Source organism: Megalops cyprinoides, chromosome 6, assembly GCF_013368585.1.
Source record: "Megalops cyprinoides isolate fMegCyp1 chromosome 6, fMegCyp1.pri, whole genome shotgun sequence".
In the NCBI taxonomy this organism is placed as follows: Eukaryota; Metazoa; Chordata; class Actinopteri; order Elopiformes; family Megalopidae; genus Megalops; species Megalops cyprinoides.
Window position 1 is genome coordinate 10,695,087 of NC_050588.1, and position 19,000 is coordinate 10,714,086.

The 19,000-nt window shown below is 46.8% G+C and overlaps 2 protein-coding genes across 3 annotated transcripts; both read left to right on the plus strand.

Annotated features, from left to right (window-relative positions):
• The first annotated feature begins 1,277 nt into the window (after positions 1-1,277).
• On the plus strand, positions 1,278-10,043 carry atxn7l2a (ataxin 7-like 2a). The gene is made up of 10 exons (XM_036530971.1): positions 1,278-1,407; positions 2,767-2,835; positions 4,749-5,076; positions 5,425-5,675; positions 5,982-6,064; positions 7,156-7,367; positions 7,491-7,668; positions 8,216-8,337; positions 8,635-9,466; positions 9,971-10,043. The coding sequence occupies exons 1-10, from the start codon at positions 1,278-1,280 to the stop codon at positions 9,986-9,988; spliced, it is 2,223 nt and encodes a 740-aa protein (XP_036386864.1). The 3' UTR covers positions 9,989-10,043.
• Positions 10,044-11,310: 1,267 nt separating this feature from the next.
• Positions 11,311-15,622, plus strand: LOC118779099 (cytochrome b561 domain-containing protein 1). Of its 2 annotated transcripts, XM_036530989.1 has the most exons (3): positions 11,481-12,195; positions 13,028-13,065; positions 14,985-15,622. In XM_036530989.1, exons 1-3 carry the CDS (start codon positions 12,039-12,041, stop codon positions 15,486-15,488), a joined length of 699 nt encoding a protein of 232 aa, XP_036386882.1. In that variant the 5' UTR covers positions 11,481-12,038; the 3' UTR covers positions 15,489-15,622. The 2 variants fall into 2 exon arrangements, with proteins under 2 accessions (XP_036386883.1, XP_036386882.1); XM_036530990.1 differs by lacking the exons at positions 11,481-12,195; positions 13,028-13,065 and adding an exon at positions 11,311-11,325.
• Positions 15,623-19,000: the final 3,378 nt, after the last annotated feature.

Consider the following 19,000-nt stretch of genomic DNA (forward strand, 5'->3'; position numbering starts at 1 on the left):
AGCACGACTGACTGCATCTGAACATGTGCGAGTTCAGCACACAGTGCTGTGATAACTAGCGCTAATGCTAAGGCACAACAGTACAACCTGCCTTGCAGTAATACTCAGAATACACAGTAAGGGAGAAAATCTGAATTACGACTGGGAAGATGAGCCGAGATGCAATCTGAACAGATGGGTCTTAGTCTGCGGGCAGAAGATGACCAGCGACTCTGCTGGCCTGACTGCTATGGGAAGATGGTTCAGTCACATTGGGGCCAGAACTGATACAGGGGTGTGTGACCGGACTGTGCCACACCCAGGTAAGGGAAGGACAGCTAGGCCTTTTGAGGTTTCAGCGTGGACTGATGTTGCAGGTGTGTAAGGTCTGATGAGTGACTGCAGGTATGCGGAGGCTGTTTCCCTCTCTGCCCCCTGCTTATAGATTGTTGAGTGACTATTTTATTACCCTGTCACCTTGGAACCATTTTAACACAGTGAAATGCTCTCACATCAGATGTTCTATTAGATGGTCTATTTTCTACATAGAAAGTGAGACAGGGGTCTGAAGTATCAAGCTGAGTGTATTTGTCCTAGCAACTTCCTGAAATGCAAGAATTTACAAGCATTTCTTGACCACTTACAAGAGACACAAGAACTGAACAAGCCTATGCTCAATGCGCAGCACTTTGTGTCAATTTCCATTGTAAAAAAAAGAAAAAGAAAAAACACTATAACATAAAATTTGACTGATTGTTCACATTACCTGTGACCCCTGTTCTGCCCTTTTTGCCCTCTAGACTATAGGGTTCATTACTGTGGCGGAATCCTTCAGTGGTGAATATTACCGCAAGTGACTGCAAAAAAAAAACACCTATTTATGGGTGAAAAAAAAAGCTAACAGTTAATGCCATGGGTAAGTTACACTGGCGAAAATAGTAAATTATGTATATCATAATACTCGATCACGAAAACTGAAACAGAATCACGTTCGCGGAATTACTCAAGACAGTCACACGTAACAGTGTACATGATTTATATGCTGAGATCAGTGGCCCTCACCGTTGCCCGGCATCAGACATGCGTCAGCCAATCAATACGAACTCTGTGCGGGACACGCACCAATCGAGTGTCAGGGAGTGGTGGGGTTTCGTTTCGCATGGAGCCTTTGTAACCTGGCTTCGCGGAGGCTGCACGTCTCCCTGCTCCCACCCATCTGCGCATTGTGCCTGCGCACGCAGGTAATCCTTCATTGGCGGGAACGCGATAGATGACGTAAGGTTTGTGCCCGCGCAGTGATGATGGCGGTGCGTGAACGCGCAGTAGCAGTAATGGCTGCCCTGGATCGGCGGGTCCCCAGTCTCGATGATTTCGCAGGCCAAAGCTGGAGCTCCTGGGTCGAAAGGGCTAAAGTTTTCGTGCCGGATGGTAAGTGATGACTTCGGCTTCAACGCCGCCCGATTTCAAACCGAACAGATGTTCGACTAGGTTTTATTTTCGGCGAAACGCACGGCACCCTTACCGTGTAACCCAAACAAAGGACCCGCTGGGTCCTAGCGCTGGATGGGTATTAAGTCGTGAGTTTAGGAACTCTCCCGGGTCCTAGCGCATATGTAGCATCCATTTAAAAAGTAATGAATCTCCTGAAATGCTCATCGCTTCTTGCAATATTTAGCAATTTGGCGTATCTTACAAGACCGTGCATATGGGAGTTAAGCTGTAGAACACAACGTGTATCACTAGTGGAACAGGGATGGCTAGCTAGCTACATAACTTCTGCGATGGAGAATGCAGACGCCGGGCGGAGGAGGAGCCCTACGCTGTAACGTTAGCTACACAGCTAACTAGTTAGCTACCTACCAGATAGCTAGGTGGCTAGGAGGAGTATTTCTCCTGTTATATTGTCTGTGCTGTACCGAAATCTAGTTATCAATGGACATCACAGTTTAGGGAGATGGGAAGGCGCACGAGCCTCGCCTCTCACTCGGATGTCAAGACCAGAGAGATGGTTTATGTTTACGCCGATCGGAATGTGCGAGTCGGTCTTGCATTGTTTGGCATCCCTCCAAAAGTGCATTACACTCCCCAAGTTTTCAGTTCCCATTTTGCTAGTAAATGAACTGCCTAGCTAAATAATGTTCGACCAACATCAAACAGGCGCTCAACAAGCACCTCGGGACAAAGTTAACCAAGTCAGACCCCTAGCTAGCCAGCTAACTGTAACTTATGACATGAATCTTGACATTCTGAATATAGTAAGCTTCCCAGCCACGCAGTTCACAAAAGACCGATCCCTTGGTCAGCTTTTTTAAAAGTATGCCATATTGCTCTTTAAATCTGTTTCCTCGCTAGCCGACTGTAACGTTTTGATAGGGATTGATAGTTTGACACACCCAGGTCAGCCCAGTCTACTGTAAGGTCTCAGTCTTTGTAAGGGCAGTCACAGTAGTTTGGTAGACTCCAGCTACGATTCACAGAGTTGTGCTTCCTGAGAAAATGGGGGAAAAAATGTAAGGACTTTAATAGGAGTTTCATAGAGGAGCATCGATGAGATGCTTTACAATTAGCTTGGTGTAACTGCCAAAAGAAGTCATATCACAATATTCTGATAGTGTTGTTGTTACTACTGTTAATCTGTGATTGTTAATAATAATAGAAACGTTATCCCCAGCATAGTTTCACATTGTTTGGGGCACAATCACTGAAGTCTCTGCTTTCACAATGTACGTTGTTGTAACGACTTCTGCCACCATTTGCAAAATCCATAAAGACTGTTCTTACTGGCAGGATCTGATGCAGAGGAGTGCAGCAAGAATGGGAAGAAAAAGGTGGAAACGATGACCCTGCGGAAGGAAGGTATGTGCTGCGTTTATTATGACATCACCATGAGGATTATGTGTTGCGTAACCCAATGGCCAAGGCAGTTTAAGATGTGTAAATCCACAAATGAATGATAGTATACGTAGAGTGTGTGATGTTTGCATTAAAGGATGTTGTAATTTGGCCAATGTTTCATATAGCACGTGGCGCTACAGTTTAATGCTGCTGCTTTATGTGTTGTTGGCTCATGGCGATCTGATGTAAGGAGACATGCAGTGAGCAAAAAGCTGGTTTGCTTCTGGTGGTTGCTTGATTGGGTAGTTGGAGTTGATCTTTCATGCATAAATGGTCCTGTGAAAATCGGACCCAGTCCAGAAATGCTGTTGAAGTGCTGGTCCATTGCTGGTGATTCTGTAGGCAGAGGAGAAATCCTCTGGTAAAAACAGCGGTGGGCCTGTAGCTGGGGTTGTTCTTTAAGGGCCGTGCTTGAATCATGTCTCACAAAATAAAGTTATGTATTCTTCCCTTGTTCACTCCTGATTGACAACAAGAAGTGTATACAGTTGATATGATTCCAGTGCTCTTTGGAAAATTATTCACTGGTTATATTATAGGGCTGTACATTTTTGTCTTCTGGCTTGATTAATGTTTTGATCAGTGGCTGGTGTTAGGTCTTCTCCCTCAAGTCAACCAAGCATATATGTAACTGGGGTCGGGGATGAGCAGATATGGAGATCCGTATGCTAAATAGGGAGAAAAATTAGGGGATCCCTCACGCTTTCTTCATCCACAAGCAGGTTTCCTTGTCTGCTGCATTGTGCGTGGGGGGGGGGGGGGGGGTGTTTACACCTCTCCCAATCCCAGGCCCTCCCTTCTTCTGTCCCTGCCCCCCCCCGGGGTATTGAGTGCTGAATGGGCCGAGAATCAGCTGGCTATGTTGCGGAGGGGGGGGTGCGGGGGCGGCGAGGCCCTCATGCCCCCTGGCAGCCGGTGGGGAGCCAGGCTCTGTCTGCCAGAGAGCAGCTGTGTGACAGACACGGTCTGCCCGTGCGCGCGTGTGTCTGCCTGTGTCTCGGCCCTGCGCTCGCGGGCAGACCTTGGCCTTGTCCGCACCGCTTGTCAGCGCGCATCAGGTGTCCGCCTGCGCCCGCCTCTCCCAGACAGATGTCTTTGCCCCGGCCTTTCCGGAAGGGTCCGCCGCCACGCCGGAGGAGCGACACGTGCTTGTCCAGGCCACACACGTGTCATTGATTCGTGATTAGGTTAGGTGACATTGTTCCCTGGTCAAAGGGATGCGCTTTCTCTTGGGGTGTTGCATTGCTCTCGCTGTGGAAGCGGGGTGCTTTTTTTTGTGTCGCAGCCATCCCTACACTGCATTCTTACTGGCCAGAGGGTGGCTGAGGGATGCTCTTGGCCCAAGGCTGCGTGTTCATGTGGTTATAATGTAAATCCTCAGGACATAGCCACGAATACTAAAATCACAAGCTAACTGTTGAGATGCAGGAAATAACGGAAGCTGTCACGATAACAAATGATTTACACAAGCTAATCCCAAAAAATCCATTTTTAAATTGTGTTTTTGCGTTCAATCCCCCCTTATGCTCATGCTTCTGTCGCGGTCCTAGTGCAACATGCTCGCTAATCTGTCATGCGCATTGGCTTTGATTACTTTCTTGGAGTGTTTGTCAGTTTTTTAAAATGGCCATTAATCATGTGTGCAGTTACTGTAGTAAGGCTAGAAAATCTCTGGCATATAGGAATAGAGCGTGTATGTACTTGTCTTGGACGTTGCATGCTGGCTGGACAAATGACAGTATTACCAGTCCCAGTATTTATGCTCATCTAGACATAAAAAGCTTGGCCCTTTACTTCACGTGTCAGGAATCCGTAGGGCGTACTCTAAATCTTGATTAACTACATGTTCTTCGCTCCCTTCTGTTCCCCTGTAGACATGTCCATCTTCGGACACTGCCCGGCGCACGATGACTTCTACCTGGTGGTGTGCAGCCACTGCAGTCAGGTGGTGAAGCCGCAGGCCTTCGAGAAGCACTGTGAGAGACGCCACGGGCCCCTCAGCAAGCTGTACGGCCGCCTCCACCCCTCCCCCTCCTCCTCCCTGCAGCGGCCCCGCCACGGACACCCCCCGTCCCTGCACGGGGCGTCCCACGCTGCGCGGGACGGCAGGCATCAGGGAGCGGGGCCCCCCCGGGTCCCGCCGCAGCCCCCCCTCACGCCGCCTCAGTACAGACATGTGAAATCCCAGAAGGAGGCAGCTGGGTAAGGGTGACATCCGGGACCACTCAGCGGTTCAGCATTCAGGGTGGCATTGATACAGTACATTACATGCATTGAGCAGATACTCTTATCCAGAGCAACTTCCAGCGCAATAGAACATAAGTGTATCCATTCAGGTTGAATGAGCAACACTGTCAGTGGTAGTAATGGGCTCTGATTATCAGTAGTAGTGCTAGTAATGGGCTCTGATTAGTGAATGGTAAAGAACTTTATAGTAAAGAACAGCTTGAACGCCATCCTATATCCCTTCATGTATATGTATCCCTGTGTTCTCTAACTTACCTCCATCTTTTCCTTATGCTTATTATATACCAATCTCCCCTCTCCCAGCTTTTCGCCATTGGATAAAGTTTCTGGGACTGCCCCTCCCGGTAGCTCGAGTTTCAAGCAACCCCCTCCTTCGGAGTCCCCCCCGGAGTCCCCGGCCCCCAGCCTCCGAGATCCCCCTTGGCCCCATGGTGCCACTCCGCCCAGCGTGCCGCCCGCTTCAGAGAAGCCGCTGCAGCGGAGAGGGGAGCCGGGCCGCTCCCCCAGCCTCCTCGCCCCACTCCGCGGCCCCAGGACCTACAAGAAAGTTTCCAGTAAGGCTTCCAGGAGTAGTGTTTCTGTGCAGGCAGTGATGTTTTTCGGGTTTTTGTTCTTCGTTTGGGGCCTGTCTGGCACATAGGTTCATGCTAAAGTTCATGCCTTCTTGGAAACGAGCCACCCAAGTCTCAGCTGACGCTATTCATTTAAGATTTATTCAATGTTATGCCTTCACTGTGTCTGGCAAGGTTAAGATTCACAAACTGTTCAATAGGAAGGTGGAGATAGGGAAACGGATGGTCACCTCACAGAATGATGTAGGCTGGTCCCAGATGATTAACATACGTCATTTTCTTCCTTAGGGAAAGAATGCGACCTGGACAAGCACTGTGGAGTGCTGGACCCGGAGAGGAAGAAACTGTGTACCAGGCTGCTGACTTGCAATGTAACATTACCCTCCCACCTCTTTTTCAGTTCATTACATATAATGTTATGTCATTAGTATCTTGCATGTGTTTGCCTTGCATGTATACTTTATATATATATATATTCCATGTTAGAGGTATGGAGTGGTTCAGTGGCCTTCTTGGTTCTGTCACCCTAATACCCCGACAAGTCGATACCCACATAAGTGGAACCAAATAAAATGAAAACTGCACACGTTGCCTCTGAACAGTGTTGAGTATTAAAGAGTCATGACCATGTGGTGGACATGCTTCTTGTCCAGAGAAGGTATTCTATATGGACATGTTAATATGAGAGCTCAGCTAAGTTTAAGCCCCCGTGCCCATGGTCCAACATGTCTGCCATTCCTGAGTATGGCGTTGTAAAGTCTAGCTGAGATAAGCATGGTCAGTGATTCCCTCTATGAGCACACCCCTCTTTCTCTGTGAAGCAGGGTCAGTGGCAAGCAGGAAGTGTGACCTCACTTACAGGAAATGGAATATGAAAGGGGAAAAAATAAGGTCAAAGGCCTTCTGGCATTTTGGAGTCACTTTTGTTCAACCACACATTTAAAATGGATTTTGCCTTTGTAGTCATTATCCGTTATATTCAGAAGACTTCCTGTTAAAAGCAGTGCCATAGGTGGTGATAGTATGAGAAAATGTGTACAGACATGGAAAGAGTGAACCTGAATGGATTTTAAGCATCATGAGCCATGCCCTTAATCAGTGGAGCACCCAGGCCTGCACACTTTGAATAGCTGTCCTGTATTTTAAGCATACACAGAATATATTGAAAACATGAAGGTCTGGACTAGCTAAGGGTTGCTAATTGATTTGATTGGAGGATTGTCAGGTGATCTGGGAAAACTTAAGTTGTCCACCCTCTCAACAGTCATGTGTTATATGTCTGAATGCCCCATCAGTGGTTGAATTTGTTTGTTGTATGAAAGAACCACATGCTGATGTAGAGGTTAGACAGTCCTGTAGCATTCTTTAGGTCCCTCTCATTGTTCTCTTCTTCCTCCTTTTCTCAATCTCTCTATCTCACCTCTGCCCCCCCCCCCCCCCCCCCCCCCCACCACACACACAGATCCACTCCATCCACCAGCGGAGGAAGGTTATTGGTAGAAGCAAGAACTTTGACCAGCTGGTGGCAGAGCTGAAGACCGGGTCCAAGGCGCGGGAGCGGCCGGCCCCATCCAGGGAGGGGCCCGAGGGCTCCTCTCCCGGCCCCGAGGTTTCCGGGGACCAGATGGGAGGGCCGCATTGCAGGAGACACCTCGCCAGCAGCACGGCGTTCAGGTGGGGGAGGGAGTCGCTGAGCCTCGTCATGTGGGGGTGTGCTGGGTGGGTGTGTAGTGCTTGGTGTAAGGGCTTCTGTGGGAGTTTGGGTCGCCCTGAATTTCGGTTCGTCCCCGCTGGCAGGACCAGGACATCGTCGGAGAGCGCCCCGGAGGAGGAGAGGGCGCGACCGGAGGAGCAGGAGGCGCAGATGCTTTCTCCTCCCGCTCACAGCCGGCTCTCCAGCGAGGAGAGCGAGGGGGAGGGGCAGGAGGAGAACCCTGAGTGGCACTCAAGCCCCTGGCACCCAAAACCGCTCGCTGTAAGAGAAGGCCCTGCCTTTACCTTCGTCATTATCAGCCGTTTTGCTGTTAGCTTAGTCTGCTTACAGTAACACCAAGGCAGAACAATCTCCGCATGGAAGGGGAGCATTAGCTACATATGACATTATTGGAACACCTGACACAAATGCCCTGCTTGATTTATCATTCCAAAGTGAAATGAGATGCATTGTTGATACCTTGAAATCATATGCCGCTGACTTGTACTGAAATACGCACTTTATATGCCATTGATTTTTATTCCCCCATTGTCAGCAGAAGACTGTACATGGCATATGCTTTCCTCTCTTATTTTCCTCTTGCTGTGGTTTCTCATCAAAGCTTTAAGGAGGAAGATGGGGCTGTAATAACATGCCTGTACCTTTTGCAAGAGAACGCAGAGCACAGAACCTTGTACCATTGTATTAGCAGCAGTTGTACCCATATAGTAACGGCCCCTCCCTGTTTGAGGCCATTTCAGCTGTCCTAAGAGGTTGCTGTCAAGTTGATGCGTGAAGGATGCTAAGATTCTCTCTCTCTCTCTTACAGTTTTGCTCATTTGGCAGCCATGCTCTGGGCCGCAGTGTCTTCACCTTCGACCGAAGATTACACCACCTGCGGTCCGCTCTGAATGCCATGGTGGAGCACCACCTCAACGCCCACCTGTGGAAGTGAGGGTCGCCTTGTTTTCAAGGCCTTGCATGCAAGCATGCTGGTGTCCTCAAGTCCAGTCCATAGCTTAGATCTCAAGGTTAAGGTCACCAGAGTATGTGTAAAAACGCAATGATGGGCTAACTAATTTGCCAAGTAAGAAATGCTTTGTAAAATAATGAATGGCCTAATTGGATTGGTTTTATTTTAAAAACATTGTTGATGTCAGAAAATATCTTATTTCCTTCTCTTGTGCAATGGCCCATATTGGTCAACTTAGAGCACAAAACTTTATCAATGATTTTTGCACCCTGCAGGAAAATACCTCAAGCGACAGATGTCCAGACACATCGCACCTTGGCCAAGGGCTCGATCGCTGCCACCGTTACTGGCTCCAGCTCCCAGCATTCCACAGTCAGTACTGCCAGGGGGGTGGGACTTCCCAGTGCTTCCTCCCTCAGGACTTCCTCCTCGAATGGGGCCGGGAGGGAGACACGGCCACAGAACTGCTCCCCCAGCTCCGGCACCACCTGCGGCCTGTCAGAAGGCACAGGGAGCAGCCAGCCTGTGACTCCGCCCCTCCCTGCCAGTACCTCCTCGCCCTCAGGCCTCAGCCGCCCGCGCAATCCCGTAGGCCGGCCGAGCAAGCAGCAGGTGCGCTTGAAGCAGGTGGAGCAAGCCACCACTTCTCGCAAGCGGAGGGTGTCCCCCGAAGAGGACGACTCGCCTAGCCACGACAGGAACTCTGTGCTCCACGACAAAGGACGGTTGCCTGTTCTGGGCAGGACGGCCCCCTCCCCTCACGGACCAGTCAATGGCGCCCTGTCGCCCGGACACAAACCGCGCCCTCAGACAGCCCCCGCGGAGCCTCATTCAACCTCCCCGGGGCTGTTCAAGCGTGTGCCTCCCCCTATTCACACATCCCCTGACCCTTCCTCTCGAGGCAGGGGGGGCGGCTCGAGCCTGCACAGTAAGACAGTCAGTTATGACCACAAGGGTCTAGGCAGGAAAAGCAAGGACAGCAGCCCATCATCCCCCAAAGCTCACCGGCTGCCCGCCTCCTCTCACTCCAGCTTTTTCTCCTGGAAGAAAGACGGCAAGGGAGGAGGGCTCTCCACAGGACTGGAGAAGAAACTCAGCACGCAGAAGGTGGGTTTAAAGGGGACACGAGGCATCTCATTTAAGACGCACATCTCTTAGCTCATGTCAATATCACACTCTAGGCTGCTCTGTGTCGGAGGACAGAAGGAGCCTGCACTTAATTCCAGCTACTCACTAGCTAAGGCTAAGGTTTTGAAATGTATGGAAACAATATTGTTTTTGGGTGGGTGGTCTCATGTCTGTCCTTGACAGCTGCAGTTCTGACAGGTGTTTGTGGTTCTCGGGTGTAACGCAACACAGTGGACACTTTAGCCCCCTTTTTCCCAGTCTAGCGACGAGATCCATTGAAGTGTTTTCTCTTCCAGCAGATAACATTCACCGAGCACTTAGTTATGAGTTTAACACTTATTCACCACTTAAATGCTGTATCAAGATCATTATTTGGAAGACTTGCTTTCTCGATCGTGAATGTTCTGTGAGGTTGTGGAATGGAAAGTTTTGAAATAACTGCCTGAGTGCCAACCTGACATTTCTTCTTCCTTCTCTTAACAGCCAAAACTGCATCACTGAGAGTGCCTGCCTTATAAGCCACTTGGAGATGAAGCCTATAGGAGTCTATTGCCACTGACTGCGGAGGGGGGGGGAACGGGACACTAGAAATGAGTTTACGCCTGAATGCTGAAGTCATATGAATGTTTGTACACCAAGGAGTACGAGCTGATGTGTGTGAGTGTATGACAGAGAGAATGGGTGTGTGATTACATGTGTTTGAATATAGAAATACCTCAAGACCTACCTGTCATGCTGCTAAACAAAAAAATGAATTGATATATAAAATGGATTAAAATATCCTTTAACACTTGAAGTCGTCCATGTTTTTAAGTTCAACGCCACGAAATTGAACACTTGAACAATGCCAGTCGCATATAAAAATGCATACTGAGCAACACATTTTGACCTGCACTGCAAGAAGTTTTTGAAATACTTCTTGAGTGATATAGGCAACATTTTCAAGAGGCATTGGATAACGGGATAACATTGTTTCTTTGGGAAGATTCTGAAAGTGATTTAAGGAGTGGAAATTAGTTATGTTTTAGCCATCTCTCTCTACTAAATTCCCATTGAGAATCGTTGGGACCAAATTATAATTAAGGTATATGTGTAAAACATGCAATGGATTGCATTAGATAACATGGGGGATGTAGTACTGCAGAAATGCCTTTAGACCTTGTTTGACAGCATACCTGGAAGATGAGAATCCGTCTTTAAACCAAATGGGGTCTGCTGAACTGATTTCTGTATACATGGTGTCACTTGTTTTTCATGATCAAACAACCGTCTCTCAGGAGAGCTGTGTTAACAGCTGGTATATGCAGTAGGCTACATGGGGTCATAGGTAGATGTTTCTTCAGTGACCAGAAGTCGAAGAATAACTCAGCAGAATGTGCTGGGCAAAACATATATTAGTATCTATATACCTAGAGGGACATATCTTGAGTCACTCCATTTGACTTAAGTCTAAAATACGCCCAATCGTTGAGATTCCGAGGTAGTATGACTACAAAGCGGCAGCCCAGGGCCCCGGCGTTTAGTTTTCTGACGTCTTTTGTTCATTAAAATGTTCCGGTAACGCCTCAAGGCTTTGGTAGCTTTGGAAAAGCATCTGAACAGTGTGTGATTACACACACAATACTCGGCATTCCTCACAATACTCAGCAAACGACTCAGAGATGTCGTTTTATGACCACTCCTTAATTTTTTCTGGGATATTGTGTTAAGGGGCAGTGCAAAGAAGAGCCGGTGACTTATTTTATTTTTCTATAATAATGCTGCCATTCGAGTGAAGATCTAAAAAGTGCCATGATAATATCAAGCACATCTCCGTGTGGGAAATGCGGCCAATAGATGTCCCTCTCATCAAGGGAGATCTGTTGTCGATGACGTTGGCCAATTTTTTTCAAGCGCTCGAAATGTCATTCGCCACCCCCCCGGTTGTATCCAGGAAGTAGGTTTTTAAAAAAACACCTGAGCGTGTATTATGTTTCAGGTAGGTAAGCAGAAAGAAGTCAGAAAGTGTCGCCAGAGTGTGATAAGACTCTTCAACCGGAACGTGACGTTCGACACGCTTCGGGATAAAACTGATGTGGCTAAGACTATATTTATGCACGGACACAGCGCCGGAAAGAAGCACTAATCCTTTGCTGAGGGATTTTTAGATTTCAGCAGATCGGTTCATGTGGCTTACAGAAGTCCAGTCATTCCAGGATAACCAGCGCTGAACGTTTACTGCGATGCGTCGATACTCTGTAACCCGAAAGGTGTAGTATTTTAAAATATGCTGGAACACAGCTACATAACTAGATATACTTGACACTTCAACCGGCAGACCCACTGCAGGTTGCGGCTGATCACATTTAGGGGAGCTGTGTTAACAGAGGCTGCAGTGATTGAAGTTATGTGACGTCTAGGGACTAGACTACCATGTTATAAAACGTCACTAATTTTTGGACGCTCTGGAAACAATCTCCACGCCATGCGTTGTTTCTTCGTCCGTGCCGGCTTTTCCCGGGATACGATGTTTCCTCCATCTGAAGTATCAACAGTACACACACGGTGAACTATGCGGACGGACGTGGAGTACAGTCCCGTCGGCGAGGGACTGGGGATGAACGAGTTCTGGCTCTATGTGTGGATGCGGAGAGTGGCGGTGATCGCTGCGCATGTCGTCGCCCTGGGATTCACTATATTAATGTCTCTACTATCCCGACCGGGAACAAGTGAGTTTGTCATTCATTCAGCAAAACTGCAAAAACTGTGTTTTTGTTGATGTTTACTGTTGTTGTCCATACCAATAACCGTAGCAGCAGTAGTAGTTGTTATTGCATAGCTGCTGTGTTTTTCATGTAGCCTATCAGTTGACCCTTGGTTGTGCAGAAAAGCTGGTAGATATAGATCCGCACATTTCCCTGTATTCACGTAAATTCCGACAATTTCCCACTTTCTGTCACTTCTGAGCTTGGGGATTTGCCTCTGCATGGAATGAAACACTACATAATGGTGCTGTACATAATTCATAAGACATAACTCATTTGTCTTTTGCTATTTCTCATTCTAGATACGTTTGACGTTCACTTGTTTGTTGTTCAAGTTAATATCGATATTAATAATAATGTGATTATTACTATGTTGTTTTTCTATCGTGAAGGTTTACTGCAGTGCTTCTATTGTTGAAAGAACGTTGAACCACACGACTGAGTTCCATTCCAGTTGTAGTGGGAGGGAGACTTTAAAAAGGCTTTTCCTCAACAATGAAAGAAAAACAATGCTTTGAAGAAAATTCAAAGCCAAACGTCAGCGGAGGCTGACGGCACTGCGCGGTAACAAAGGCCTAGTTTAGTGAGTCCATGGATTATTCATACCCTTGGCTTTATGTCTGGGCCGTCTTCGCTTGTCATTAGAACTTTCCAGCGTTTGCAATAACATGAACTCTGCCAAGCCTACTTGATGTCACATTGGTGGAGAACAAAACCGAGTCATTATTCAGTGTAACGATGAACTTCATATTAGTGTGATTGCACCTGTTTGCTAATGAATCGTTTTGTCTTCCAGGTCTCTTTTCCTGGCATCCAGTGTGCATGTCTGTTGCAGTAAGTCTTTTGCGATCTTTTCAAAGTCATACGTGCACATCCTGAGAGCTTCCAAGGTTAGGGCGACCATACGTCCTCTTTTTCCTGGACACGTCCTCGTTTAAAGACGCGTGTTTTAGGTCCCAAAACGAGGACGTGTCCGGGAAAAAGAGGACGTACGGTCACCCTATCCAAGGTCCAAACCAACAAGTCAATTCTAAAATTAATACATCATTGGGTGACACAGAAAGTCAGGCCAGCTGGTATTTCAAATGGTGGGGTCATTGACCTTTTCTTATAAGCAAAGTTCACTTGAAGTGGAGTTCACTTGGAGTTCACTTGAACAGGATGAAGGTGCCCTGTTTGATCTGTTTGTCAGATTGAGCAGATGTTTGTTTTAAAAAGCCTTAATGCAAAAATATTACTATCACCAAACACTTTTCTTATAAACAGGTTTAGGGCAGCAGTGTGGTGTAGTGGTAAAGGAGCAGGTCTCATAACCAAAAGGTTATTGGTTTGTTTTTGCGCTGAGCTACTGCTGTTGTAACCCTTGGGCAAGATACTTAACCAAACATTTCCTGTATATACTGTATAAGTGGATAAAACTGTGACCTACTATGTAAGTTGCTCTGTATAAGACTGTGTGCTAAATAACAATAATGTAATGCAATGAGTAAGGATCGTCAACGCATTTTTTTCTGTTACCAGCTCTCAGTTTCTTTCCTTGCCACCACCGGTGTGTTGATCCCTGTCTGAATCTTAACCCCCCAGACAATGCAGCCTTCAAAATGACTTCCCCGCCATGCCTAGGAACCGTGCAGACGCGCGTCTTTCTAGTGCGCTGTTTGAAGGCAGCGGATGAATTATGCATCCCCCCTATGAATAATGAATCGGACAACCAGCATCCGAAACCCGAGGCTGCCTCACCCTTAGCGAGGGCCGATTTCACCAGGAGGGATTTGATTTCGTGCAACGCAGAGGATGCGGGCAGGGGCCAGCGCATCACGGTGCCCCGTCCTCACGCGTAAGGGAGTGTCTGTGTGCCCGTGTGGTGATCTTTCGTAGAGACGCACGCTGGCACAGCATTACAGTCTTACTTCACTGACAGGGCCTGAAGTTCGCAGTGTCTGTGCCTAGCAGCCCTCACTGAGGACCTCATTCATCGCCGGCTGGCTCGGGGACGGCTGTGACACTCAGAGCCAATCACAGTGTATGTTGCTGTAAATCTCACTGGCTACGTAAGTTCACAGGCTGTGCAAGTTCACAGCCAGGGGCTGCAGTCCAGCAAGTCAGCATTACCATTCATTGCATCACAGCTGCTTAGCGGTCGTTCATATCCAGAGTGATTCACATAGCTTACAATAATTTACATATTATCCATTTAAACAGGTGGATATTTAGCAAGGCAATTTGGGTTAAGTGCCTTGCCCAAGGGTACAACATTTCCTACCAGGAAATTGAACAAGCAACATTTGGGTTATGACCGCAGTTCCTTGCCACTACACCACATTGTCTCCAAATTACTTCATCACATATGTGTTAGGCTTTGTATTCAAGCCTGGATTTGTCAAAGCAGAAATTGTAACTCCTGTGCTTTGGGAGTGCTATTTGCGTCTGTGTGATTAAGGCTGACATAATCTCTCTTCCTCTCTCCACACTCTCTCTGTTCCTGTTTTTCCCTCTTCCCTCTCTCTCTCCCTCTCTGTTCCCTCTTCTCGCTGTTTCTCTCCTTTCTTCCCTCTCTCAATTTCTTCTTGACTCTCCCTCTTTTGCATTTTCTGTTTACCCTCCTTTGTTTCTTATTGTTTCTTCCTCCCTTTGTTTGTGTCTCTTTTCCTCTTTCGCTCCCTCCCTTTTTCCTCCTGTTTCTCATTGTCTATTTCCGCTTCATTCTTTTTTTTTTTCTGCTTCTGTGCTTCTCCTTTGCTCTCCTCTGTCAGTTCTGTCTGTGCATGACAGAGGGGATCCTGCTCTTCTCCACGGAGGGCTCGCCGTTCTGCTTCAAGTCCCGCAAGGGGAAGGTGCGCCTGCACTGGTTTCTGCAGGCTCTGGTGGTGCTGGGCGGGGCCACGGGCCTGGGCTTCATGGTCGCCAGCAAGCGGGTGTCAGAGCGCCCCCACCTGGCCACCTGGCATAGCCTGCTGGGCGTGGGCACGCTGGTGGCCACCGCGCTCCAGGCGGCCTGCGGCCTCTGCCTGCTCTTCCCCAAGCTGCAGGGCGTGACCTCGCACGCCCGCCTCCGGCTCTACCACGCCACCTGCGGCCTGGTGGCCTACCTCCTGGCCACGGTCACCGTGGTGCTGGCCATGTTCACCGACTGGTTCCAGGCCACCGTCAAGGGCCTGCTGTGGTACGCCTTCCTGCTGCTGCCCCTCTTCCCCGCCCTGGTGGTGATGAACCAGATCACCAATGCCTACCTTCCCAAGAAGAAGATCACCACCTGAGTGACCACCACCTGAGCGAGAGTTCTTTTCAGTCCTGTTCCTATGGGTAATGTGCACAATTTCACCAGTGAACATTAAAGCCAGCCTGGTATCTACTGTAGTTTGCCTGGAGATTTCTACTGAAAATGGAGGGTTGCTTTTAGCACTGTATGAAATATGGAGCAACCTGGGAAGCAAATTAGACATTGGTCAGCTGGTACAGTATTTTATTAAAAGCTAAAATAATTTTTTTGTATTTCCTACTGTACGAATAATATCTATTTTAATGCGGTTGTCCTTTTTTTACTGTGTGGCTTGTCTTGTCCTCTTTGCTGTTGGTGTTAATGAGTGGAGATGGAGGAGGGGCCGAATGGCTTGAGGTAGCAACTCCCCTCTGAGACTCCATGTTCCGAGCCAAGCCTATTTTTAAAACTTTTTTTTGGCAAACGCCTCCGCACAAAAGGCATATTGAATGTAGTACTAAAAGTCTGAGCACTAAAAAGGCCTAAGCTCTACCGAGCAATTGTAACAGGGATAATGCAGGCCAGGCTGGGCTAGGATCATCAGATTACCAAAAAAGCGGTAACATTTCTCAACAGAATACAGGGAAACTATTATGCACCCCCTTTTTGCATTGGTTTTGACTGGCTTCTGATAATCCCTCAGGACAGTAAAAAATGTGTCTCTTTCTTTTGGTGTTTGTAACCCACTCGAGACTTATTTGTCACCATAGGTCAAAGTTTACATGTGGCTGCTTTATGTGAGACATCTCAATTTAAGCATCCCCAAAAGGTCATTTGGGTCAAAGTCTATCATTGGATATGTTTCCAATATGTTTGAAAGCATTTCATTGATGACTCATAATGTTGCTTTCAAAGTGTTGCTAGCCCAGAGCCGAACCCCCCGCTAATGATGACATAAAGCGGCTCTGAGCTGTTAGCCTGTCTTTGGAAAGAAGATGACATTTATTAGCAGAAATGTGTTTTTTGTGAGCATCGGTGTTCTGCTGCTTAAAGACACCAGGCAAGTCTCTTATGCGCTTTGTGTGAGCATGCAGATGAGCGTTTTGTGATCATGAAATATTTCTTTCTGAAAAATGACTGCAGCAGCAGCAGAGGCACAGAGCTCCAGTCACGTTGCTGGTTGTGTGGAGGGGCGTTCTGCTCTGGGCTACCTGCGCTTTGGGGAGCGTTGTTCATTGTCATCAAGCCAATAATGTTTCATAAATATTGCATGGGTCAAGCTGTATTCAAGTCTTAATGTTTAATGAAAGGTTGCATTGTGGGGTAAATTAACCTGCAGTTTTACCCTGAGGTCATTTGAGTGCACATGAAAAGCACTACATTGGAAACATTGTGGGTGTTCTCAGCGTTGTTACACTGGAACCTCAGGGGGGGTCAGGCTGCTGTTTACTTTCAGAATACACGGGGCAGAATCTCGATGTAGATTTCTGTTATGATGCAAAAGGATGGTTCTGAATTCACTGCAGTCTGCCTGGGAAGTCTACATTTACACTACCATTGTGAAAGTAATCCATCAAACTTTCACAAGCTTCAGGTGTCTCCAGTGTGCTGCTTAAAAAAAGAAAGGAAAAGGGCTACACCTTTTTTCCACCAAGTTTCTGTTCCTTAAATAACACCAAATTAACACATTTCCTCAGTCCTACATGCTGTAACCTAAACATTGCAGTTTGTTTATTAGTAAATTTGAGTTTGAAACAAACTTGGTGGAACATTTTTACCTTTCTTTTTTCATACCATATGGAACTTTAAGGGACACCATCTCACCTCCCAAGGATTAACTGTTCGGTATAAGACAGAAAGACAGAAATGTCTCATTTTACTCCTGTGTGATGCTTGCCACAAGAAAGTAGGTCACATTTTTTGGCCCCCTAATTAGACCTTGTTCAGATGGTCCTCTTTATCACTCCTTGTGATCTGACCACAAAAACACAGCTGAAACCTGCATCCCCTCCATTTAAGGGCTTTTGAATGGTTATTAATGGAGCCTGCAGAGGACTGTGAAACGGATCACTGCCCTCCTTCAGTTACAGCAATGCAGCGCGGTGCCCTACAAAAACCACAAAACAATGACACTGGAGTTTTGATTACTCATACTTGACACCACAAGTCCCACGAAGATCAAGGGTTCATTTATTGGAGGACTCTAAGGCTATGACAATTTCATTGTGTCGTTTGTACGTATTACTTTACATGGTTCTCAGTGACGAGAGATTTGAATGAAGCACCTTCTGATAGCGGTGAATCTTTCTCAGGGTCGTTAACTGGGTGGTCATTCAGCTTCTCTGAATACATGTATATTTAATGTGTTGCATATTTATAACTGGCAGAATCCTGTCTGGTTGCTGTGAACATCCTGTCTGGTTGCTTTCTGATAAAGATCTGCAATACCTATGATGTGTTTGTGTTACTATCTGCTTGGAGAGTTTTAGAGATGTTGAACTATATATGACACCTGCAGACCATAAGTGGTGTGATTATCCAGTTCTTTAAACTGATATGATGGAGGTACATTTTGAAACCATGAAACTATAATGCTACCCTTACGTATTGTAAGTACCACAGTATGCTGCTAATTTGTTTGCTGAGCAATTTAAATTACCCCAATTAATGTTTAAAAACTCAAGTGAAAGCTTAGAAAAAAGTCAGTGGAATTCAAAGAGTTAATTTAGAAAGGTATTATTTTGCTTCTTTTTGTGGCTTGCCTGAAGTATGTGTTTTCCAAGCAGATGCCAGAGCTTCTACCTTGGGGTTTGTATTGCAAGTACAATAATGTAATTTTATAGCACCCCCTTGTGGTCTCAGTGCCAAATATTAAAAAAAAGGCAAAAGGTCATGACTCCCACTCCATAAAGTGTGTGTGTGTGTTGGGGGGTCATAGTACATAGATGATATACAGACAGCATTTTAAAATGTATAACTGTAGATAATACAACTCCAGCTGTGACAAAAAATATAAATAAATCATAAATAATGTGCTAATTTCTGTGATTTGAAAATCAGATATACACATCGGTGACCCAAGGACTAACTATGCTTAGCACTTTTACAGTTGTGAGGGACAACACTGACAGCCTTTATGTATCATAGCAGGACATTTCATCAAAGCCCTGTATCTGACCAGTCAAAATCTAGAACTAAATGAGGACTATTGACATCACACAGGGTCAGCTAACAGGAGGCCCTGGACACAATAAGTGTTAATGGTGCAGAAAGCTCTGTTTTGGTTTTCACCCCACCTGATTCATTAATTGCTTGCATTTATTGACTGTTTCACTAGGCAAGTTTACCCCTCAAGCAACAGGAGGTATGAGAGCCTGTCCGAACTCCACAGACAGCTCCATATATACACAATGTGACAACGGTCAACAGCTAGAACACAGAAATCATGCAGCTCTTTGCCGATGATGTAGCTCTACTGATCAGAGCTGCTTTCTGCAGTGGACGGCTGATTCACTGGGTGAAGTCTGTATGAGACACTGAGAGCAACAAATGTCTCACCAACAAATAGTG